Source organism: Notamacropus eugenii, chromosome 2 (assembly GCF_028372415.1).
Source record: "Notamacropus eugenii isolate mMacEug1 chromosome 2, mMacEug1.pri_v2, whole genome shotgun sequence".
Taxonomy (NCBI): Eukaryota; Metazoa; Chordata; class Mammalia; order Diprotodontia; family Macropodidae; genus Notamacropus; species Notamacropus eugenii.
In genome coordinates this window covers 402,406,609-402,432,177 of record NC_092873.1, presented here as the reverse complement: position 1 = coordinate 402,432,177, position 25,569 = coordinate 402,406,609, and the positions used below count along the sequence as shown (strand labels likewise).

Sequence of the window (25,569 nt, the reverse complement as noted above, 5' to 3'; positions counted from 1 at the left end):
TTCTTAGTTATCATCATCCCATCCACACCAAGCAAAAATCTTATCCCTTTTTCCATCCCCATTTTGCCCACTACAGTTTCTAAACTGTTGCCAGCTTCCCTTAAGAACTTCTACTAATACTAAACAATATCAGACTTGACACTAATTTTCCAGAATCATAGCATACTTTTGTTATTTGGCCTTGTTTTCATCTTCTGTGCATTTCTTTTCTCTTTTTTTGTTTTTAAAATTAAGTTGGTTGGTGAGTTCCCTCTATATCTGCTTTGGTCTCTCCAGATAAATCCTATTTTCTCATCCTTTTTGGAATTGTTTCCCTTTGTATCTACAGAATTTGCTTCCTGAGCATCTCTCCTGGGCTGAGCTTGCCTGTAAAATTTCAGTCTGCAGGATCTTCCTCATCCTTCCTTTGAACTCTTTAAAATTTATTTTCTCCAAATCTAGTGTGGGTGTCAGACTATGTCCAAATTTTCCTCTTTCTGTGTCATAAACTCTAAGAAGTAATGGTCACTTTCCTGCAGTGTTCTCATCATTTCTATTCCTGAAAATCCATTTCCTACCTTTTTTAGAATCAGATTCAGATTAGTCAGTCAATGAATATTTATTAAGTTTCTACTATATGCCAGGTACTGTGCTAGAATTTCTCCTTGCTGATTCTTCCAGCTTTTGAAGGATGGAATTATCATTGAGGCAAGTCAAAAAGTTATTTGCTGCTTTGCTTTTTGAAGAATGAACTGCAGCAGATGTTTGGATAATTAAAGTCTTCTTTATTACTATATTATAGCACTGTGCCAGGCTTGTGATATTTTTCTCAAACTCCTCATCTATGTCCTACTTCTGTCTGAGTGGTCTAAAGTATATTCCAATGTGGGGGGTGGGTGGGAGAGAATGTCTTTTATTTCTCTCTCCCTTGAACATAAACCAAATTTTCGGCAACATTTCCCTCTTCTGATTCCTGGATTTCATTTGTGAATAGGCCTTCTTAATATACAATACTATCCTAATCGATCTTTTGCCTTTCCTATTTCTTTTAAATAAGGTATGGATTTAATCCCATGAAGATTCAGTGATATGTTTGAGGTAAAATTTCCCTCCTTGCATTAGGATCTCAAGTCCTTCTTGTTTGTTGTTTAAACTTTGGGTATTTATATATAAGTAGTTGGCATGAAGTATTTTGTCACTGGCTCCTTTCGTGGAGTTGGTCTTCTGAGAAGTTTGGCATGTCCTACCTATTAATCTTTCTTAGTTATAGCTACTCTATGATATCTAGCTTTGGAGATATATATAAGCAATATTCCCCTTTCTCCATCATTCTTTTGATTAGATTTGCAAGATATTTGATAAATATTTCATTAGCTGTCTTTGTGAAGTACATTCTATTTATGGCCAGAAATCTGTCATCCCTTTATTTTAAGCTGTGATCCAGAAATTCAAATCCCATTTTCCTATACCATCTTCTCAGCAAGCTAATCAATTCCCACATAAAATCTTCTCTTCCATATTCCTTGTTTTTAATGGGTACCAGTGAGAAAAACACAATCTCTGTCTCCAGGACTTCAGTTTCTTGCCCAAGACTTCATAGTCTTTGACAATGCTTTTGAGCTCCCTTCTAGCAGTATCATTTGTGTAGAAGTAAGTAGTAGTCATCGATTTTGATAAATCTTAGGAGATTTTATGTTATGTCTTGAATATATACTGCAGGAAAATAGACATCTCTAAATGTCTTTATCAGGTCAATAATAACTGCCTCAGTAACTGAACAGAGTTCTAATCACCAATTACTTGGATTCTTCCTCTTGATAGTGTCTGTGACTCTACTGTATCAATTTTTTTGGGAGGAAGAAGCACTGACTCCAAGCATCCAGTTCTGTCACCTTTAGGAAGGCCTACAAATCTGTTTTGCTTTGTTTTTTTAAGTTCTAAGTATACAGCTGACTTTTTCCTTTCCTTCCTCCAAACATCTTGACAAGAGTCATATTTCTTCTCCTCTACCTCAGATCTCCCCTTTATACCACTGAATCATCACTTCTGTTTCCTTTAGCAATCCTTCATTGTTCCTAACAATCCAAAGTGTGAGGAAACATTCTTTGAATCCCTTGACTTAGGTCAAGGTGATCAGTCTGCACCCATAAAATACACAACAATCACTCAAGGCTTAAGTTACCCTTGCCCCATAATTCCGCGACCCTCTCTTTTATGCCTCTGGGTGGTACATAATCCAACCTGCCCCTCACCCCACCAGACCAACATTTTGTGATTGCATCGGTGTATTTTAAACCTGTAAATGTTCTGTGTTCAAATTATTTTGGGAATGATACTACTGAGACCAAGGTGCCAGTATATTGAAGGTAAATTATTCAATATTGCCATCTAGTGGGAGAAAGAGGAAATGACTGGTCCTTGAAAAAAGGACAAAATAAAAGCTAGTTTGGTTTTGCGTGCCTTATTATGAATATCTAAAACCTTACTAGCTACGAGTTTTTTCTTCAGCCTGTGCCCCTGTACTCCCAAATCCTAACAAAGGCAACTACTCCATTCCCAGACCATTGTTATTATTTGCATTCGTATACTACTCTAAATTCTGTTTCTAAGGCCTATCACTCATCTCATTTAATCTTTACAATAGTGCTATGAAGAAGGCATGATTATCTTCATTTTACAGCTAGTTGGGTAAAGCAGCACATTTAATGCTAGCACTGGAATCAGAAAAAAGTGAGTTCAAATCCAGCCTTAGATACTTATTAGCTGTGTTACCTGGGCAAGGCATTTAATCTTTGTTTGCATCACTTCCCTCAACTGTAAAATGAGAAAATAATAGAATTTATTTCCCAGGGTTGTTATAAGGATTAAATGAGATATTGCTTGTAAAGTGAGTACCTAGCATATAGTAGGTGCTTAATAAATAATTATTTCCTTCCTTCCTTTACTGATAAAAATACCAGGCTTAGAGAGATTAAGTATCTTGCCTAAGAACATGTGTCTAGTAAATGGTAGAACCAGGACTTGAACCCAGATTTTCTAGCTCCCAAGTACAGGGATTTTTTTTACTGTGTTATACATCTTCTCACTAAACAACCCCTCAACTCTCTAGACAAAATGTTCGGTGAAAAATGCATAGGATAATTCTTATGACCCTCCTCTGTGCAACCTGTAAAATGAGTGTATAATTTTAGTTAAGGTGATTGCTATTTACATTCCTGATCCTTTCTATGTTGCACTAAAAATGGTCTAGAATTACTAAACTGTTATCATCTTAATTTTCAGTGCTAAGTGCTCCACAGTAAAAGTGAGAATTGTAGTCCTTAACTTTGAATATATTCCAGGTGATAATTTATGTATAAATTACAGTGTCTAACAGTCCCAGGATTGTAAAACACTTATGTTTTCACTGAAGGTTACCTGTACAAGTGACCAAAGGAGGACAATCAGAGCATAGATGTAGAGGTGGAAGGGACCTTAGAATAAACTTCATTTTGCAGATGAGGAAACTGAAATTCAATAAGATTGATTGACTTGTGCTGGGTAAGCATATCCAGTGGTCCATACTCTATGAAGAGGACTTTGGGAACAGAGGTGGAGATGATGATGTGAGGCACATGGTAGCTTATCTCCAAATATTGAAAGACTGTCACATGGAAGAAGGACTTAATTTGTTCTATTTGGCGCTAGAGGACAGACCCATTCACAATAGACAGAAGTTACAAAGAGACAAGTTTAGGCTTGGCATAAGGAAGAAATCAGAGATGTTCAAAATGGAATGGAATGCTCAAGGGGTAATGTGTTGCCCCTCTTAGAGGTCTTCCAACAGAGGTTGAGTGGTCCCATGCTGGATATGTTATACTAGGGATTCTTTCCTAGTATGAGTTGGATTGAATGGATATTGTGGTCCCTTCCAATTCTCAAATTTTGTGATTGTTCAACATATACCAAAACAAGAATCCCTTCAACAGATCTCACATCAGTTATTCTAAACACTAGAAGCAAGAAGCATAACTGATCTAATGAGAGGTAGGAGCAGGGAATAGACCTGAGATTTCATTGGTATTGGGAAATCCCTGTACCAATGTAGGTCTTCTTTAGGCTCACATTGATGCACAGGGTACATCAATGACTAACATGATAAATCTTTAAATGGCTGACATGATAAATCTTTAAAAAAAAGATAGAAGGTAAAGAAATCAAGAAATTTGTATCCACAGAATCCTGTGCATGGAATCTCAATGTTGGAAGAAACATCATGGGTCATCTAGTCCAACTCATACCTGACAGAGATATCCATCCACAATATTACTGACAAGTGGTCACTGGGCTTCTACTTGAAAATTTCCAGTAATAGAGATCCCATTACCTCCCAAAGTGGTCCATAGCACTTTTTGCCAGCTTTTTGCCAGCAATATCTCATTTAACCCTTATAACAACCCTGGGAAATAAATTCTATTATTTTCTCATTTTGCAGTTGAGGGAAGTGATGCAAACAGAGATTAAATGACTTGCCCAGGTAACACAGCCAGCTTTGTTTCAAAGGTCTTCCTCCCAGGTACCTGATATCTCCCTTGCTGCAACTTTCACTTGCTATCCTTGAGTTTTGCAGTATTGGGCCAAACAAAAGAAGTCTAGTCTCTTTTCTATACGACTGATCTTCTCCATTTACTAACCATTTACAGTTTCTTCAACCGATCCTTATATGGCATCATTTTCAGTTCCTCCATCATAATAATCATCCTCCTCTGGAACGTTCTCTAGATTGTTAGTATCTTCCCAAAATGGGGTACCTAGAACTAAATGTAATAGTCCAGATGTGATATGAGTATGTGATGTGATATGCCAACTATTATGCAACTATTATGTCTTTCAGTATGAACACTATGCTTCTCAACCATCCAGATTCACTTTGTTCATAGTCTTTCCAATTTTGGATTCCTTCAACTGTCCTTAGTTGTAGAGAACAGGAATGTTACTCCTACCAGAGCCAGTGGCACTGTACAAAGCTACAGGCTAGCCCTAGGTTTCAAATTCTGCTCTTTAGCTTTTGCTTTCTTGCTACCCAAGTTTGTATGACCTCACTTTTTCTTTCTGCCTATCAAAATCCTAGGTTCAGCTCAAGTCCCCACTTCCTCCAGGAAGGGTCCTCCAAAGTGTATTCCCAAGCATGGAGCACCTCATTCCACACAGTGTTAATATTCTTTCGAATATTACTCTCTAATTGTTTCATGTGTATTATTAGTCTTGTCTTCCTGAGTATAAGCTCCCTTAAAGGCAATGATCATATCTTGGGCCTCTTGTATCTCCCATAATACATAGCAGAGATCTGGGCATATAGATCATTCTACTGTTGATTGACTTATAATAAATATTGTAGGAAATGCCAACAATATCATCTTAATCATCACATCCCTAAAAAAGTATGTAAGGATATGGAAAGATATCTTTGAAGCCCATGGGAATGGTAAAGAGACATAACTCACTAGTTTAAACTATGTTCCACAAGTTTATTGAAGCAATAAATACTGGCTTGTGCATTGAAGAAGTAAGTTCAATATTAGCTCAAAGGTTTGTTTAAAATAATATTAAAATATGCAATTGCATCAGCCCTAAAATAATAGGATCATAACAGTAGAGCTGGAAACAACCTATCTAATCTAACCCCCTCATTTTAGAGATGAAGAAACTGAGATCAGCATAGTACAGTGACTTACATAATGATATTTATACAAGTAGTGCTAGAAACTGAATGGTAGAAAGGAAAGGAGGAAGGAAGGAAAAGAAAAAGAGAGGAAGGAAAGAAATAACTAGAAGATGTTGCATATACCATATTATAGCCTAAAACTAAAATTATCTCAGGGTATATGGACCTAGAGAATATTTTAGTGGGGCTGATATGTACGTTGGCTATAGTTATAGAGACCAAATCCATCTATGTGGGTCTGTTCAAAAGAGTTTATCTGTCATGGGATAAGACTCATCTTCATAGATTCGTGGTAACTAGCCATAGTAAATGAGTTATGCAGCATTTTGAGTACTGGTTGTGCTTTCATACCTCTGCTTTCCAAAATTCTCGTTTTTAACTAAAAAAGAAAAACACGCAAGAATAAAATGCTAAAGCTGAAACTATATTTTCCCTCTTTGCTCTAATCTTAAGAATACAAGAAAAGTAAGTGCTAATTTGCAAGGCAGTGTGTTCACTCACCCTAATATTTTGTGCTTGGATGGAAAACTTAATCCTGATAAATATAAATGAACTGGAATTAATGAGATACAGACCACGTTCTAACAAATTTTATTGTAACTATGCTGTTGAATACCCAGCCACAACACTCTGGGTTAAAATCCCATACCTGACATTTACTAGCTGAGCAAATCTATTTGCCTCGGAAATAGACCTAGTACTTATTTACTTAGTCATAAAAGGTTTATAATCTGCATATTTGGGTATTGATGGTAGCAGTCTGCTAAAAGTTGTTGATGGAGGTAATGAGGAAGGCAGACCCTTTTCCCACAATGACTTTTCCTCTCAATGATGACTGAGAGGGGCAGGTTGGAAGCAGCTCCAGTGGATGCAGGGGAGGTAGGGGGTGGGGAATGGGTTCTATTTCCAGGGCTTTTGGGTCAGGGTCCTGAGCTGAAAACATTAGGGTATGAAGAGAGATTGTAGTCAGGGTGGTAGTGGTGGTTTTATTTTCCTGGCATATGCTGCCTCCTGTCTCTCCCTCAGGGAGCCTTGCTGCTTCAGTTAAACTAGCTGGCCTTCATTGAGGGTGGCAGCTGATTGGCAGGTGGTGAGGATAGTTATCCCTTTGTCCACAGGGGATGTCACATTACATGATGGATGTGAAGGCTGGATTAGAAACAGGGCTGACTTCGCCACTGATTCATTCATTCAAAAATCTTTTAAAAGTTCATACTGTATACCTAGCAACGAGTTATCTCCTGAGACTAGCCCCTTCTCCCTTTAAGTTTAGATTACTTGTAGTCTCTCTAACTTTCTCTGTGGAAATGATGCTTCTTACCTGATCCATTAGCCTTCCTCACTATTGGCAATATCCAGTTGCATACCAGCAATTAGCACACCATACATAACTCCATGGCTTTTGAGTTCCTGCCAGGAGAGCATTTCCAAGGTGATTTCAAACTCTAGAAATGGCTAAAAAGGCTAGGCCCTAGAGGTCATCAGTTTGGTGATTTCTTTTTGAATTGGGCATTGGAATTTATGGAAAAAGGAAGTCAGAAGAGAGAAAGGAAAAAGGAAAGAAGATAGGGTCAGGCAAGTGTATCTGACCTTTGAGTGCTGGCTCCCCAGTGTCAGCCCATCATCCAGAACTCTGGTGTACTGAGACTTCTAGAAGATGGTCCTTAAAACTGTGGAACACTTGCTACCAGCCTCTCTTTCAGTGAGAGCTGAGCCACCATGGGGGAGTATACTATTTCAATTTTCCACTGAAAAGAGAGATGTCCTATAATTATATCCTCCTGGTAAATACGTTTCTGCATACCTCTTGACCTAATAAGCCTTCAAGTTAAATGATAGCCTGAGCTGGATAAGTCTCAGGACAACAGCATCCTGAGCCTTCAGATGGGGTAATAATGAGAAATCTTGGGACTATCCTTCCTGTGAGAACTTCTACTGCATCATTCCCACTGTTATCCCACATATACCTATGTTGCAGTTTTATGAGGTGTTGTGGTGGAACTACATCAAAGAATTCTGAGTCAGACCACCTCTATTCCAAGTATAGGCATTTATTGAGATTGACATCTCTCATGAAGCAAGTTAAGTTCCAAGAGGAACCAGCAACTCCAGAGAAAACAAGATGGATTTTTGTAGGGTAGCAATGCAATTACATAACAGAAATTATGAATTTTTATTTTGAATTATGAATTATGAAAAGGCAAGAGGGCTTTGTTAAGGGATTGGGTAATAAGGGAAGGGTCCCAGCCACAATGGAACTGTGTATGCGATTACCCACAATGTATACATAAGCCTGTCTATGTCATAAGTTCACCTAAAGAACAAGTTTTTGCTATTACTGTGCAGGTGCCTACTTAGGGAAGGTCTCTTCTATTGTTTTGGGGTCCACGTCCTGCTCAGGAATCTCAGTGGTGCTGCTTTCTGATTGCCTGACTATTGTGGTCCAGTCTGAGACTAGATGGATGTGGTTGCGGTTGAGTGCATGGACACACCTACTGTTTCTCTGGGAAATATGAAGAATGGGTCTGGGGGTAGTGGCTCGCTAGAGGCAGTGGCTGGGATCCCATCACATGGACACACCTGCTGTGCTATGAGAGCAATGAGTTCATGGACACATCTGTTGTTCTAGTGAGCAGTGAGGCATGTATGAAGAAGCTAGGATGTTGAGTGTGTGGGTGGGGTGAGTGGCAAGATGGGGGCAGCGGGCCTGCTGTCCAGTGAGCCCTATATGGAAGTTAGAATATTGGGACTGGAGGTAGCTTTATTAGGATTCCATCACCTACATAATTATTATATGTACTAAATCTTTTGGAAAGATTTTTCCCTATTAAGTCAATTTAACTTGCCAGTCATCATCTTGATAACAGTTACTTAGCTTGAATCCAATTAGTGAGTCCATATTAAGAAATATTTTCCAACTGGATAGTCAAAAGAACTCAAGGAAACTCTGTCTCCATTGTCTGAGTTTAGATTTGGTCAAAGTGGGAAACAAAAATAGGTAATCTTAGTAAATAATGTCTCCTTTTGTAATTCCTACACCAGGGTTTCCAGTTGGCAATAGAATGATAAATAATTTCTTACTCTTTTCACATTGGATTGCACCTGATAGTTGCTATTATCACCAGCTTTTCTGTAAGTCTGAGCACAGATCTCTTTGGATACTAAGCTACTTCAGACTCAGGGGAGTCAAAAGTTGATTACTATTCTGTTTATTCTGTACACTCTAAGGATTTCTCCATGCAGAGGATTATGTTATTTCCATCACTTACCTGGGCCTCTTTATCTTTTCCCATTTCTTCTTTTTTTTTTCTTCCAGGGATTGTTTCCATCATGACCCTCACCGTCCTTGCCTATGAGCGCTACCATAGAATTGTTCATGCCAAAGTGATTAATTTTTCCTGGACCTGGAGGGCTATAACCTACATCTGGCTTTACTCATTGGTATGGACAGGAGCTCCTCTCCTAGGCTGGAACAGATACACTCTGGAAATCCATGGACTAGGCTGCTCAGTGGACTGGAAATCCAAAGACCCCAATGATTCCTCCTTTGTGCTTTTCCTCTTCTTGGGCTGTTTGGTGTTACCCGTTGGCGTCATGGCCTACTGCTATGGCCACATTCTGTATGCCATCCGAATGGTGAGTTGCAACCTCTAAACTCCCAAACCCATCATTACCAAATTTTCTGTGAAACAGTATCCATTGTAATGGTACATAATTACTATTTGCAAAATCTTTTGTATGGGGAATCTAGGGAATTTTCTACTAGAAGGAATCTTATTCTAAAGTCACATACTATTTTTTCAAAATGTGACTCACTTATGGGCCTAGAATATGAGAGAGAGAAAGAGAGAGAGAGAGAGAGAGAGAGAGAGAGAGAGAGAGAGAGAGAGAGAGAGAAAGAGAGAGAATCTGACAAAGTTTTAATGGTACCAAGTATAATTAAAAATCTTATGTTTTCTTGATTTAACAAATCTTAATTGATACCTCCCAAATGTCTATTAAGTGATCATAAGATTACTAATAGGCCTTATATTTGCATCATGGGTGTTTCAAACATATATATGTATAGTATAATAGGTGTATTTTTATGTATACAAATATACATATATATATATATATATATATATATATATATATATATATAGAGAGAGAGAGAGAGAGAGAGAGAGAGAGAGAGAGAGAGAGAGAGAGAGAGAGAGAATAATAGATGCAGTAGCTAGAAGACCCAACTTTATATGTTGACTTGAAGTTATTTAATAAGTTATTTGAAGGCATCTTCTGTTCCTGAAACTCTACGTTAATGGGGTATTTGGATGCTCATAGAACCTCTGACCTTCAACCAAGGTGGAAAGGTTTTGGGTATTAACTTGCCAATGAATTATATGATCAACCTGAGTTAGACCTGAAGGCAGGGACCATTTTTGTGTGTGTGTGTGTGTGTGTGTGTTTTAACACAGGATAGAATGTATAACCCAATCAATGAATTAACATACTCTGTATGGTTCTGGTAGCATGATGTCATGGCATACCTGACTTACAGTCAAGAAATGTGGGTTTAAATCCTACATCAGATACTTAGTAACTGAGATCCTGGGCAAGTCACTTAACTCTTAGAATCCCAATCAAGATATTTGCAATGCTTATCTCACAGAGCTATATAAGTAAAATATATAGCCTCCAAGTGCTATGGAAATGTGAATTTTTGTTTTTATGAAAGTAAAATAATTGTAGTAATAGTAATAGGAAGGAACACTGAAACACATTTTGTCTGAGAATCATGGAATTATAAATCTGGAAGAGACCTCAGAGGCCATCTAATCCAAACCTTGACTTTACAGATGAGGAAACTGAAGTCCAGGGAAGGGGAGACTTAGTTCAGAACATTCTGGGGAGTTTCTGTCACCTCCTCAGCATCTTTGAGGTGGAGAAATTAGAGGTATAGTAAAGTTACTGATTATTTAATATCTTACAAACTTTCCAAGAGTCAAGGGAACAGTTGGAGAATATAAAAAGAATGTCCAGTTTCTTTTCTCCAGACCTTTCTTTTAGATGTCACTCTTAGATAAAACCAACCACAGATTGTCATGCAGTCATTAACATCGAATTGGAAAGTTCAGTTGCTTTGAGATTAAGGTCACAAAGTCCATATGTAGGATTTACCCATGCAGAACTCTTGTCATCAACAGAAATTTGGTATGTGTTTTGAGAGCTGGAGGATTATATTCTGGGAAAGATCATTCTGAGAGTCTGGTACTCTTTTTTTCCTTTTTTTTTTTTTGTTAACACTACTAGTTCACCAGTTCAGTTCAGTTATTTTTAAGTCATAGGCAACTCTTTGTTTTTTAAAGATACTGGAGTGATTTGCCATTTCCATTTCTAGCTCATTTTACAGATGACAAAACTGAAGCAAATAGGATTAAGTGACTTGCCCAGGGTCACCCAGTTAGTAAATGTCTGAGGCTGGATGTGAACTCAGGAAGATGAGTCTTCCTCCCTCCAGGCCTGGCACTATATCTCCTGTGCCAGTTTTACCGGTGGAGTTTACCAGCATAGTAAACCTTTAAGTTCTAAAAGATTTACCTTTTAGCTAATCAAAGAAATTGGAAATTAGTTCTTCTTATTCCCAGCTAAGGAGTAAGAAAAATTCCCTTATGGAAGAAAGAGAGGCTTTCTTGCCACCTCAAATCTGTAATCTCACTGATACAGGAGAGAACTACCACAGTTGCCCCATATTCGATTGGAACAAAGCACAAATAAGTTTTTAAATACAGTCTTAAGAGTCAAGAGACTTAGGGTAAAGTTCCAACTTTCCTGCTTGAACCTTACTTCATTCATTTGCAAAATGTTGATCATAATACCTGCCTTGAAATAATAATAATAATAGCTAACATTTAGACAGCATTTTAAGATCTACAAAGTGCTTTACAAATATTACTTCATTAGATCCTCACAACAACCCTGGGAGGTAGGTACTATTATTATTTGCATTTTACAGTAGAGGAAACTGAGGCAGATGGAGGTTAAGTGGCTTGCCCAGAGTCACACAGCAAGTTACCATCTGAGCCTGGATTTAAACGCACACCTTTCTCACTCTAGGTTCAGTACTCTATCCATTGCAACACTGAGTTAGGTATTTTTTTAACACCTCTATATGGATGTTGCAAGGATGAAATCAGATAATGGGTTTTGTAATATGTAAAATTCTATATCAATGAAAATTATTATTTTCTTTAAATTATCTTTCATTTTGTTTCCACCTTGTCCTGTTTTGCCTATCTGCAGCTTCGCTGTGTTGAAGAACTTCAAACCATCCAAGTGATCAAAATCCTGAGATATGAAAAGAAAGTGGCCAAGATGTGTTTTTTAATGATAGCAATATTCCTGTTCTGTTGGATGCCTTATGCAGTGATCTGTCTCTTGGTAGCAAATGGCTACAGCAGCCTGGTCACCCCAACTGTGGCTATCATACCATCTCTCTTTGCCAAATCCAGTACTGCATACAATCCAATTATCTACATCTTCATGAGCAGAAAGGTATGCTTTACACCAAACAGAATGCTTTTAGTCATCATAGATTGGGAGCAGTTCAGGTCAGCATCAGGGATAATTTTCCAAATCAGGGATTAGCTGGAGGAAGAAGAAGACTTTGAAGTAAATATAGTGTATGTATAAATTTCCTGTGAAGCTTTAAACTTTGCTGACTTTAGATATAGACTCAATACGTCAAACTCTTGCATGCTTGCCATGTGTAAGGTCCAGAGTCAAGCACAAGAAATACAGATTAAACAACAAACCACAATTTCTGCCCTTGTAGTCTAGTTAAGGCAATGCAACATATACAGATGAGAAGATAATTAACAATGCAAGTCCCTCCAATGCACTGAAGGACTATGAGAGTTCAGAGAAGAAAAACGTTGAGCTAGTTTTTAGGGAAAGAAAAAAGGTGATCCTAGTTTGAGTGCAGCTCAAAGGAAATATAGGGTTAACATGAGCAGAGATGATTAGATAGTATATCCCAGGAAGGAAATAGTAGGTAATGTGTGTTTTGGGAACAGTAAGGCTAGCTTGGCTAAAAGCAAAAAGCAGCAGGAGATAAGACTGGAGTGGTAAGTTGGATAAGACTGTAAAAGTTCTTGATTGAAAGCTAAAGATTTTGCATCTTATCCCATAGAAAACAGAGAGCCATTGAAGGGGAAATGTCATTTGAACAGGGGAAATGATAAGATGAGATGTGTGACAATTAACAAAGGTTCTGAGACATAATTTCTGGGTGATTTAATCATTTTATTAATAAGGCCAGAATGTTGTTAATAAAAGGAGGGTCCTTTTAGCCAGTTCTCTCAGACAAAAGACAATCATGGTGATAGGGTTAGAGTTTATATGTTCTTTTGGAAGAGGAGTGGCAATCAACTTTGACTGGTTAACACAATAGGAGGTGAGCTATGTTAAAACGAGGGTCTGAAAGCGACGTCATGTCACCCTTAGACAGAAACTTTCTCTCTACTCAGACGACCCCTGTCCTTGGGCTCTGTAGACAAAAGGATTTGTCTCCACCCAAACATCCTTCAAGAAGCTAAATTTTTAAAATCACAACTTTAGAAAAGGGAGGAACTCTCTATCTCCCCTATTCATTGGTTGTTAATAATCATTTCCCTCAGAGGTATTTTGCTTACCAAAATCATATTCTTTGCAGATCAGAATGATAACTGTGACTCCAATGTTTTGGGTTATTCTATAGCCAGTTGAAAAACACATCATGAAAGATGACAGCTATGTATTACCTTTATGTTTTATTGGTAATGTTTTATGAACCAGTTCACACTTCTCTCATATACATCCAAAGTCATTCTTTTAAATTAGTACAACAAAATTATCCTATATACCAGAAGAACTTATTTTCCATATATAAAGCCCTCAGATGGCAGAAAGTTTGACCCCAAGAAGAGGGGACTTGGGGTAATCCAGAATAGCTAGTACTTGTGAAAAGGCTCTAGCTCTAGAGACAGAGGTCCTGGCTTCAAATTCTATTTTTGATGTTTACTGCCTTTATGAACTTTTTGATCTTTTCATCTGTATATGTTACATCTCTTTAACTTAACTGTTAGAGCAGAAACTATGATTTATTGTTATTGTATCTCTGTAACCCTTGTGCCTAACTCTAGCCTTTATGCATGGTAAACATGCAACCTAACCTACCTGGGTCTGCTTCCTCATTTTTTTCATATAAATTTATTTATTTTCAGTTTTCAACATTCATTTCCACAAAATTTTGAATTTCAAATTTTCTACCCATCTCCCTCTTCACTGAGAAAGTAAGAATCTATAGTCTATTTCTTTTTTCTGTTTGCTCATTTTCCCAGTCAGTTACTTGACTTTTTAACTTTGTTAAGTGGAGGGCTCCAGAAGCAACCTCTGCTCCAGCAGTGGCTGCAGCCACCTTAGGGTCGGGGCTAGGGCCAGACCACATTCCCCTCTCAGCCAGGTAAGAGACCCTTCCCACTGACCTTTGAAGCTGTCTTCAGCATTTGTGGGTTGAGAAGTCTGGAATCTACAGCAGCCACCAGCGATTCAGTCTCCTAAAGCCTGGTCTCGTTTAGTCTGTGCCAGTGTGGCCCATGCTGAACTGCACTCTGCTCCCAGCCTGGTGCAAGAGACCCTTCCTGTCAACCTTTCAGATTGTCTTCGTCTGGAAATTTGCTTCAGTCTGTCATTTTGTGGATTCTGCTGCTCTAGAACTTGTTTAGAGTCATTTTTACAGGTTTTTCGAGGGGTTGTAGGGGAGATCTGTAGCAGGTCCTTGCTTCCATTCTGCCATCTTGCCTCTGCCTCTGATTCCTCATGTTTAATGAGGGTTTTGGCATAGATTTTCTCTAGGGTCCCTTTCAGCTTTTCATCTATGATCCAGTGATGCCCACAGAACTAGGTCCCACTGTGAGCATATGTCCAAAGCCCCAACTTGAATGGGATGCTACCACTCATCCTGCCAAGTGCAAGGTTCTTCTAAGTATAAAATGAGATAATGTTTGTAAAATGCTTAGAGCAAGTGCTACTATACAAATGCTTGTTCTTTTACCCCCTTCTTTAGGTGCTAAAATTCATTTATCTTTCTCTAGAAAGATGTCACTTTCAGAGGATAATGATGTCATAACTTACTGTGAAATTCACAGAACTAGTAGCACCATGGAATGACACAAGCGATATTGACTGGATACGCTAACCTCATATTCCACTAAATTTCCCCGTCTTGCTCTTCTCTTTTGAGCTTTCTCTTCCTCCTTGTTTCTCTGTCTCTCTTCCCCATCCTGACCTTTTCTCACATTCTTTTCTTTTTCCCCACTGACCTGTCTCTCCCTTATCTGGACATCATATTGAAAAGAAAGGAAAATATATATATATGTAATATATATATTACATGTATATATGTGTGTATGTATACAAATGTGTGTACAAACATATGTATATACCCATACACACATACACATACATATAAACCAATAAGTTTTGTTGAATTTGTATTTTGTGCCAAACTGTGCTAGGTATAATAAGGAGTACAAAGAGACACAAGACATGGTCCTTGCCCTGAAGTAACTTATAATTTAATTGGGGAATTAACATAAACATAAAAAATGTAGAACACTATATAGTAAGGGCTAAATGGCTCAGTGCAGACATTCCTGGAATTCAGAGGCAGGAAAGACTAATATGAGCATTTGTTGCATCTTTTTAAAGGTAGAGTTCATATTCCCTGTGTTGAATTTGAAAACTAGTAAAGCATATTTTATTTAGCTCCAAGTAAATGAATTTGCTTTTTATGTGAGCCTGAATCCCCTGTACAGGGGATTCCTGTTTGGACACAAGATGGTTTTTGAGACCACTATTCATTCTGAGATTGTATGGTCTCAAATATATTTTTCCCCAGTGGCTCAATGATCCTCAGTGGGATAGAAAAAAATTTTCCTCCCAAAATGTAAGAGAACATAGCATTAGAATCACTAAAATAATATCTAGCTGCCCTTAAAATATACATATAAATGAGTCTAACTGTAAGCTAGGATTGTGTGGTTTGGAATTACATGATTTTTATATTCTTTGAGCATGTCTGAAGCAACCCAATAATCTTCCTTCATAGAAGGGGACTTCATTTCAAACAATTTTTTTCTGGATTTGATCCATCTATGACTGCTAAGATTTAAATATTATGCATTAAAACAAAGGAGAATGTTATTAATCTGCCCTTTATTATCATCATTTTAACTCAGATGTATGTCAAAATCCAAGAAAAGTCTTCAACCTTTCTCCAATTTAGTTTGTAAAATTTTTACTAGTCTGTAAAACAAAGAGGAGTTGAGGTAAGGATACAAGTAGAGAAAGAGGATGCTATATCTGCCTTGGACCATATCTTTAATAAGCATATTTCAGAAACTAGCAAGTTACTGATTATAACATGTAGGATAATTTCATGCAACTCAGTCAGATAAACATTTATTCAGCACTTAATATCTAGGAGGCACTATGAATATAAGGGATTCAAAGTCAGCCTCAATAAGCTTACATTCTCTTGAGAGGAAAAGCACTTAAGAAATATGAGATAGGCCCTTTTAAGACTAGCTAGAGATAAGGACTAAATCTATGATTTCAATGTTGTAGAGAATTTCCACAGGAGGAAGCTCCCTGTATCGAAGGAAGACAAAATTTCAGCAACTTGTAATGTTTGGGATTTGCCTAGAGCACTGAGAGATTAAAATGACTTTGCTCGGGGTCACATAACCAGTATGGGTCAAAGATCCTTCTCCTCTTCATAAATGTACTTTCCTTTATAATATGAATATGATCCCAGGGACCCATCAATAGAAAGGCTGTTGAGTTGTTATTAGAGTGGTTACTACTGAAGAACGTGTCACTCACACCTTTTGGCCCAGCCTCCTTTATTATTATTTATTATGTGATTGGCTGGGAGTGAGTCTTTGGTCTTTACCCCACTGTAAAGTTAATAGGATCTGTATAGAGACTGAATATATGATTCTGCCTTCAACACAATATTTTGTGTTGTGAGTTATTTTAGATAGAAGACACAGGACCCAGGGTAACAAAAATATTCACCTTTAGAGAATTTACCTCTGCTTCCCTCAAGAAATGCCCAAGTCTCAGAATAATCTTCATATCATTTTCTCAAATGGTATTTGAGAAGACCTTTAATTTGTCCTTATGTCTCAATTCTTTTTTCTGTGCAGTTTCGAAGATGCCTTTTACAGCTCCTATGTTTCAGGCAGCTGAAATTCCAGCAGCCCAAGAAAGACAGACCTGTCATCAGGACCGAAAAGCAAATCAGACCCATAGTGATGTCCCAAAAAGTTGGGGACCGACCAAAGAAGAAAGTGACTTTTAGCTCCTCCTCCATCATCTTCATCATCACCAGTGATGAGACACAGATGATCGATGACAATGACAAAAACAACGGGACAAAGGTGAATGTGATTCAGGTTCGACCTCTCTAGGGATGAAGGGGGACAGTAAAAGACAGGATTCTGATCAGTAGACACAGCTAATGATCTTTAATTTGGAAGACTGTCGATGGAATTCCCCAGAGGGCTTTTGTTCCACTGTGATGTGGTAAAAATGAGTGGACACAGCTGAATCCAAGTTACGTTCACCGGCCTCAGAAAATAACCTAAGCAATGGTTTTGGTCAATGGGTGCTCCATGTACTAAAACATGATTTCATAACAGAAGAAGATTAGAGGATTATTTTGAGCTGGAACAGATCTTAAAGACCATTTGGTCCAATCTCCTTATTTTACAGGTGATAAAACTGAGGCCCAGTGAGGTTACAGTGAAAGGTCATACAACTGTTAGAGAGTCAGGAGTCATCACTTTCCAAATATATGAATATTTTCATTCCAAATGTTTCTAAACGCTGTACTTTCTAGTGCTTGTGATGCTTTCTCTCTCTGTTTTGAATATGGCTTTCAGAATTTCGTCATCTTATGTCATACATGCATAAAATGGGTAGGAAAACTGTCACCAATTGTAGCTAAAGAGTGCTGTCCTTTATGCTAACTATTATGTCCAAGTGTCTTCTTTATAAATGTGATATCCTGACTAGCCACTTCTAAAATGAATATAGGCATATCCCCGGTTTCTAGTAAATGGAAACTTAATGCTGTCAGAAGACCTTAAAGCTACGTGTGCCAATGATAATCAGACAGCAGATTAAGACAGATGTGCTGCTAAGTGCAACTCTAGAATATGTGAGTGCTAGAGAAAAGAAGACATCATTTTGAAAAAAAAATTAATCTTGTACTCTAAGATGATACTAATAAATAGTTTTTCTGATCACCAGAAAATGTATCTGGTAAAGATGATACTAAACCCAGAAAGAGTCATTACCTACAGGTGATGAAAATATGATATGAAGTTTGTTAATTTTCCATATATATATATGTATATATATATATATCTGCCAAGCATATAGTCCTAACTGAACACACATGAATTGGGATAGTATTAGTCAAGCACCAATAGTGTATTAGACAATGGTCAGGACACGGAGAAGAGGTTATTCTTTCCAGAAAAGTGTACAACTAAAAAAAGATTTATTTGAAATCATGAACTTACATGGCTTCTAGAGTGCCACAGAATTACAGAATGTTAGAGCTAGAATAAACCTTAGAGTTCATCTACCCTCATGCTTTCATTGAATACATGCTCGGAGAGGTTAAGTGGTTTTCCCCAAGGTCATATAATAAATATTAAAGTCAGAACTTAAACCTTAGTCTTATGAGTCGAAGATCACTGGTCTTTCTACTATACCAACTTCTGCTTTGGACTGAGAAGTCTTAGAGGAAGAAGACTTAGAAGAAAAATATTTGTTCTACTTGTCATTATTTCATTTTTATTATTGGGATAACTGTTTGACATGCTGGGATAGCATTTTGTATGTTTCATGAATTTGGGTATCTTGATGTATTAAGGAGAGGAGAACCAAAGAAAAAGTTTTCACAAAAAGTGCTTTTGAAAGTCACTCTTATGGATTAGCTCAACCACAGCTTACAGCTAAAAATCAAATTGGTTAAACTGCCATTGAAGGTCTAAAATGAAATAAAACTTTGTTTCATATGTCTAATAAATCACTTCTGCTTAGATTTTAAAATATTTAACATTTTTGTATTTTTGTACAGAAATTCAGGTGTTTAAAATGTTTAAATAAAATTATTCACTGAGCTATGTCATGGCCTTCCTGAGGCTAAAAAGTCCTATTGACTAATTACTGTATATGATGTTTCTTTCCCACAGAAAAGTATGGATACACTGTATTGAATTATGTGTAAAATATTCCCAGGAGGATATTGTCTGAAACTGGGAAAAATAGCATTTTCATTCTCTACATCTTTCAAACTCTCTGTGTTTGAGACTCAGAATGATGATGCTGGAAGCTATCTCAGAAACTTAGTCCATCTCCCTCATTTGTATAAGAGGAAATTAGAGAGAATTAAAAATCACTCACCCAGGATCTTATGGTTCAGTTAGTAGAAGAATGTGAACTAGAACTCAAGTCTACTCATCCTTAGCCCAATGCTCTTTCTATTAAATCAGATAGCTTCTCTTCCTATCTGAGATCTAGCTTTAGAGAAACCTTTGAGGGTATCAGAAAGCTCTATCGACATACTGGACAAAATATGACTTTATCCCTCAAAGGATTTCATGTGGGAGACCACACAAATGACCTTTTTGAAAATTATGGTACTGGCACAACATGATATTAATTTTTCTCTTCTTGTTCACAACGTGAACCTAGCTAATGGAGTAATACATAAGAAATTCCAATTCACTTTAACAAAGAGGTTGTACCCATAAAAGCAGTTGAGGAAAAGACAGTACATTTCAGGAGGAATCAGGCATCTGCACTATTGCCTTTTTAATTTCCATGATAGAAATCTGAAGATAGTGTTAAGAGGAGAAACGCTTTATTTAATATTGGGACTAACAGAATATATAGTAGATTGTTCCTCCCTTCTAGGTTAGCAATGCACCAGAGCCTTGCTATGATGCTTTCTTATACTATCCATTGCAATTCAATCAAAATTTTAAAATTCTCAGAAGGATTTCACTGATACTACTATCACCTATAAAATGATTTTGGATCCTCAGGATAACAAGGGTCCAAAAATCATTCCAGTGTTCTCAATTAAAAGAAGTAGAATCTGTTTAAGAAAAACACTTTTAAGTAGCCCTAAAGAACAATTCAAAATGGCATTGTCATTTGAAGGATGCCTTCTAATAGTGAGTTGGATACAGAGGTCAATATATGTTTGTGAATGCCTGATGTCATTTCCGAAAGGCCAGCCATTCTTCCATAACATCCAATATCACAATCTATAATTTGCTCTTTTAATTCCATGGAAGTTTCAAAAAGATATTTCCAGTGCTCCTGAAGGAAGTGATCCAGTTCCACAGCATTTTCAGTTGGAACACTGGTGACACGTATGTTATAAATAAGCAGGTGCCACTTAGGGCTGTTGCTATTCCAAAGAAAAGGAGTCCTCTATTTATAACCTGGAAGGAAAGAAGGTGTTGTGATGGTTTCAGTTGATGGGAAATCAAAATCTGATGAGAAGACTACGTTCCTAAGGCTTTTGTGCATCCGTTACTTTCAACAATTCAATTCCTCAAAAGTGTGTTAAGCTCTTACTATGTATGAGGCATTGCAGGGTCAGCTCAAGACTTCCCTTGTTCTCCCAAGCTTTACTCCTCAGACACATATCTAGTTTGCATCAAAACTTTCTATGGATTTGTCTTATCACCTCCTACTGAAGATCAGAGATCATGTCTTTGACTCATAAAATCATAGAACATTAAAGTGGGAGAGAATGGTGGAGAGCATTTAGTTTGGACTTTCTCCTAGTGCTGAGCCACTGCCTTATGTATAACAAATGCATGGTAAATATTTTTCAGTATAAACTGGCAAATTCTAAGACCTGCTACATAAAGTAAGCAGTTCTTGAGTAGATATTTTGCATGCATTTCGCATAAAAACGTCTCCATCTATTCATTACAGTGTATGCAAGTGAGGAAGTGCTGCTTACTCAAAGCAACCACACAGAGTCAAGCAGCCTTGGTTAGGAACCAACTTCCTTTTATTTTAAACCAACTCAACCACAAGCAGGAACAAGGAAATGGATCTTTAGCTCTGTACTTGTGGCAGAAAGGAGATCAGATCTAGCAGCTTTGTAAATTAAAGATATAAACCTACATTAAATGATCAATAGCTATTCCTGGTTGCAAAAATCTGCAGGACATGAGAGAAAGAACTATAAGGTCATTGTGATCCAGGGCACATTAGCAAGACTAGAGTTTTACAAATAAACACAGATTTATGCTAGTAAAGCAGTGTTCTCAGGGTATGTCTACAAAATTGTAAGGTGCCAATTCAGTGCCTAGTGTAGAAAAAAAGATCAATACAACAAGAAAATTGTTGAAACCTGTCATGGGGCGGAGGAGGAAAATTTATGGAACAGCCAAACAATTGACTGAATTATTCCAATTCTCAGGAAGTTGCATTTTAATCATTGACACATGATCTAATCAAATTTCATGTCATATACTTTATTTTTGTCATTTTTCAGTCATATCCAACTCTGTGAACCCATCTGAGTTTTTTTTTGGCAGAGATACTAAAGTGGCTTGCCATTTCCCACTCCAGTTCATTTTGTAGCTGAGGAAACTGAGGCAAACAAGATTAAGTAACTTGTACTGGGTCACATAGCTGGTAAGGATCTATAGCCAGATTTGAACTCAGCAAGAAGAATCTTCCTGACCTCAGGCCCAGTGGTCAGCCACTTAGTTTCCCATGTCTTACAGTAAGTAAATGATATCCCACATTAGTTATTGTATTAGTAACCGCAGCTTCTGGCCAGAGCTACTAATCACTCAGTAAAATTGAGTCTTGACAATAGTTTGGGAAATTCAGGCAGATTCTGAATTGATGGCCTTTCTTTTGAGCTTTAGAACCCATGTCTGGGAGACCTAAGGGCCTGAGATGAGGGGCGAATGGTGAGTTCTGATGAGAAAAATCACAAGGGAGAAGAGAGGAAGTGTAAGGCCAACCCAACAGCTGTGGAACATTATTTGAAGAGTCTCAAAAGATATACTTGAAACATTTTTTCTTCCCCTCAATGTATTTCTCTGGTTTTCCACCATGAGATTCACTCCATATAGGACTTTTCTATTGACAGAGATTCATAGAGACCACAGACATCATCCAATGGAGCTCCCTCATTGCCGAAAGGAGCAAATGGAGGCCCAGGGAATGAAGTGACTTCTCCATCACTAACTAGTAACAGAGTCAGGATCTCTTTTAGATACAAGCCTAGGTCTCTTACCACTATATAACACTGCCATGGATTGACAGAAAGCTGGCTGGAAGAGCTGTATATTATCTGCTTAATACTTTAGCAGGAATAATTTTATACAATGACCACTCTACTCTTTAGTAGAAAGCATGACCTTGAAAAATAAGGCACATAGAGTATTTAACTAAGGGTAAAGTGTAAAGAAAGTCTCCAGTCTAGAGGACTGCCCTGACTCAGTGGGGTTCTTGAATAATCGGGGACCCTGAACATACAAGGAATGGCATGAGGGCCTTAGGAAAGGAAGAACCATAAAACAGGAAATCCATGACAGGAGGCCAGGGAGGTCATTACTAGAGCAAGACACAGGGAATTCTGAGGACCTGGATTTTTTACCTGACTCAGCCTGTTTCCCCAAAACTTCATGATCTTTGCCCTAGGATTGGGTTAATGTATCAGTAAGGTCAGGCTTGGCCTGACATGAGCCTTACTGATTTAGCTGTGCCAGTATGGATGTGGGTACAGGCTATAATACAATTAAATATACTTATTTTGTTGATGTCCAAGACTTGCTTTCCTACAAAATCAAACAGAAATAACTGTCACCTAAATAAAAACTGAGGCTTAATCAGTATCAATGTATATATTCATAGAAAGATAAAATAACTTGCTTCCTAGGCCTGGAGAAAAGTGGTAAACTATTAGAAGAATATTCTGTGGCTGCTTAAACATTAACTATTCTGAACTTCCAGTTCTGGGTTTAAAATGACAAACTCTCAACAGAGTCAAAGAGCCCTTATCAAAGGCCTTTCTTCATTAAAAAGAAAAAAAGCCAACAGCAAAACACATTTTTATCTGTGTATTTTCACCAAGTAACCATTCAATATAAAGAAATTGAATCCTGAATTTCCTAACTGACCTAAATCTGAATTTCCACTAAGATATGCCTTCAGTACCTCATGGCAACAATCAGCCAGCCTTGGCTTCTCCAAGGCTAGTGGGTCTAGACTAAACTGGCACTGTCCAGCAATGGGCTATGCATCTGTCTTCTGAGAATCAGTCCAGGTTAAGTGCAGGGAGAATCATCAGGAGAAGGTACTCAGACCAATGAAATCACAGATCTTTTGAAGTAAGGAAATGTGTCTTAAAATCAGAAACTTCAATTCAAGCCTTTCATTTCCTTGATGTTATGTGTTTAAAACAAAATCAGCAACTCATGATGGTTCTATCTATCCTTTCAAGCCAGGTTTTTGAAGGATGAGCGTTTTCTTTTGACTAAAGGGATGTTGAAAGTAGATTGGAAAGATTCACTTGAATCAGCATCCTAATATGATATTAATGTTTAATTTGTATCCCCAACTGGATAAAGGACTGAGATGGATTATTCCTACTTGAGTTGTGTGACCCTGGGGAACATAAGTTTTCACTCTCCATCTCCAAAGGCACTTTTGTGAGTGGCTCTGGCATATTGTACTGGTTTGGAAACAGACAAACCAAAACAAAGGTTTCTGAAATTGTAGGCTTGCCTTTCTACCAGATAGATAAATAAAAATATAGCAATAGAGATATTTAGGCTTACATGTTGTTGTTCAGTCATGTCCGACTCTTCGTGACCCATTTGAGGTTTTCTTGGCAAAGATCCTGGAGTGGTTTGTCATTTCCTTCTCCAGTTCATTTTACAGATGAGGAAATGAGACAAACAATGACTTGTGCAGAGTTAGTAAGTGTTTGAGGCCAGATTTGAGCTTAGGAAGATGAGTCTTCTTGACTCTAGGCCTAGCATTCTATCCATTGTGCCACCTAGCTGCCCTATAGACTTATATATCTCTATTTAAATATATGTCTATGTATCTAACAATCTATCTATCTATCTATCTATCTATCTATCTATCTATCTATCTATCTATCTATCTATCTATCTATCTGTCTGTCTGTCTATCTATCTAATCTATCTATCTCCAGGATATGGCTGTAACCCACGGTTAAGGTGATACAGAATTGTTAAAGATTTTTTTGTTTGTTTTATCATTTTAAGGCTGATATTTCCAGAATTATTGAATTTAATTTGGAATTTTAGAAAAAGTCAAATTAGAAAAAAAAACAAAACAATTGATGCTTTATTTAACATATGCCCAGGACCCCTTGATTGCCTCTAAAACTAGATGGGTGAATGGGTGACTATATAAGCTACTAAAGCTTAAATCTCCACTAAGACTTTTGGCACATCCCATATTCTGAGGGGGAAAAATATTTTCTTTTAATAGCATTACAAAACAAGTTGGATACCTTTCAACCACGGAGCATGGTGATGTGAAACAACTAAGCTCATTAAGTCAATAAAAAGACTTGCATGATGCCAACCACAGGGCTAGCTCAACTTACAAAAATAAAGAGGCTTAGTTCAGCATACAGTTGTCTTCTTTCATTACTTCTCCCTGAAAATTCCCTCTCTTATCAGCTCTCCTCTCTGACTTGTCCCATTAATCAAGGTGCCTTCATGGCCAAGGCCATTTCAATTTACAAGGCAGACAATTCCATTTTAAGAGGGCAAGCCTAAGAATCAGAATTTTAATGCTTCTACTTGTTAATTCTTTGGAAAGAGACACTGCTTGGGGCACATGTGAAGCAATAATATACATTATGTGACAAGTCCCTGTGGCTTCACTAGTGAAGTCTCTGTGCATATAGCAAACCGACTATAACGATAATCTTAGAAAACTACATTAAGTGGCTTGCTTATGATCACATCACTCCAAATTTATTGGAGGTGTGAATTAAATCCATGTTTTCTTGATTCCCAGTCTAGTATTCCTCCATGCCATGGTGATTCTCTGAAACAGCAAAGCTGTTTTGGAACCATGAAAATTGGAAGCTGTTCTCACCTTTTTCTGCCAATTCCACCGTAGAACTACTTCATGGTATCGTATTCTGGAAAAAGTAACCTGTAAGAAAAGATTAAAAATGTCTTTAGGTATTCTCTCTCTTAAAAAAAAAAGAATATAGATAGACTAATGTTCTCTAGATCAGCTCTTACCATGGTGTAGAGTGGAATAAAGGTTGACGGCACAATTACATGAAGACATTTTTCGATGTTCTTTTGGAAGATGAACCATCTTGAATTGACATGTGCTCGCATCTGAAACAAATGTGAAAATCTTCTGTGACACTGTTTCTTGTTCCCACCACCAAGCATGCTCTTTCTTACTCTTGGTTCCAAAGACATTGTTCCAAGACATAATTGCCAAACAACATGATACTGGGCATGTCATACTCACTTAAGTACTGAGAGATTGAAGATATTTCTTCCAACATTAGGAGATGTTTTGTTCCAACAATTTGGTAAACTTGGATGTAAAACTAGCTTGAGATCCAAAGTGCAATATTGCTGCCAAAGGACACTGGGTTTGGAGGTAAGAGACCTGGGGTGGAAACCTGGCTTTGCCTTTAAACCCCTATGTGACCTTATACCAGGCATTTCATCTTTGGGTCTCAGTTGCCTCATATCTAAAGTGAGGAGATTATAGTAGATAATCTCTGATCT

The 25,569-nt window shown here is 37.6% G+C and overlaps 2 protein-coding genes across 9 annotated transcripts in view; one reads left to right on the top strand and one right to left on the bottom strand.

Annotated features, from left to right (window-relative positions):
• The window catches only part of OPN3 (opsin 3), a 59,949-nt gene extending 40,937 nt beyond the window's left edge, over positions 1–19,012 (top strand). Inside the window, exons 2-4 of the mRNA XM_072647584.1 lie at positions 9,000–9,319; positions 11,966–12,217; positions 16,915–19,012. Coding sequence (XP_072503685.1) covers positions 9,000–9,319; positions 11,966–12,217; positions 16,915–17,178 — 836 coding nt within the window. The 3' untranslated portion in view covers positions 17,179–19,012. The remainder of the gene's footprint in view (positions 1–8,999; positions 9,320–11,965; positions 12,218–16,914) is intronic.
• KMO (kynurenine 3-monooxygenase) overlaps positions 7,719–25,569 on the bottom strand; it is a 79,945-nt gene continuing 62,094 nt past the window's right edge. For 5 of the 8 annotated variants that reach the window (XM_072647582.1, XM_072647583.1, XM_072647576.1 and 2 more), the window contains 3 exons: positions 25,063–25,164; positions 24,911–24,970; positions 18,259–20,235 (listed from right to left, as the gene is read on the bottom strand). In XM_072647582.1, the coding sequence (XP_072503683.1) occupies positions 20,071–20,235; positions 24,911–24,970; positions 25,063–25,164 (327 nt within the window). In that variant the 3' untranslated portion in view covers positions 18,259–20,070. Of the gene's footprint in view, positions 12,311–13,454; positions 16,985–18,258; positions 20,236–23,607; positions 23,690–24,910; positions 24,971–25,062; positions 25,165–25,569 lie in introns of those variants that run through there. The other 3 variants (XM_072647577.1, XM_072647579.1, XM_072647578.1) reach the window with 3 other exon arrangements.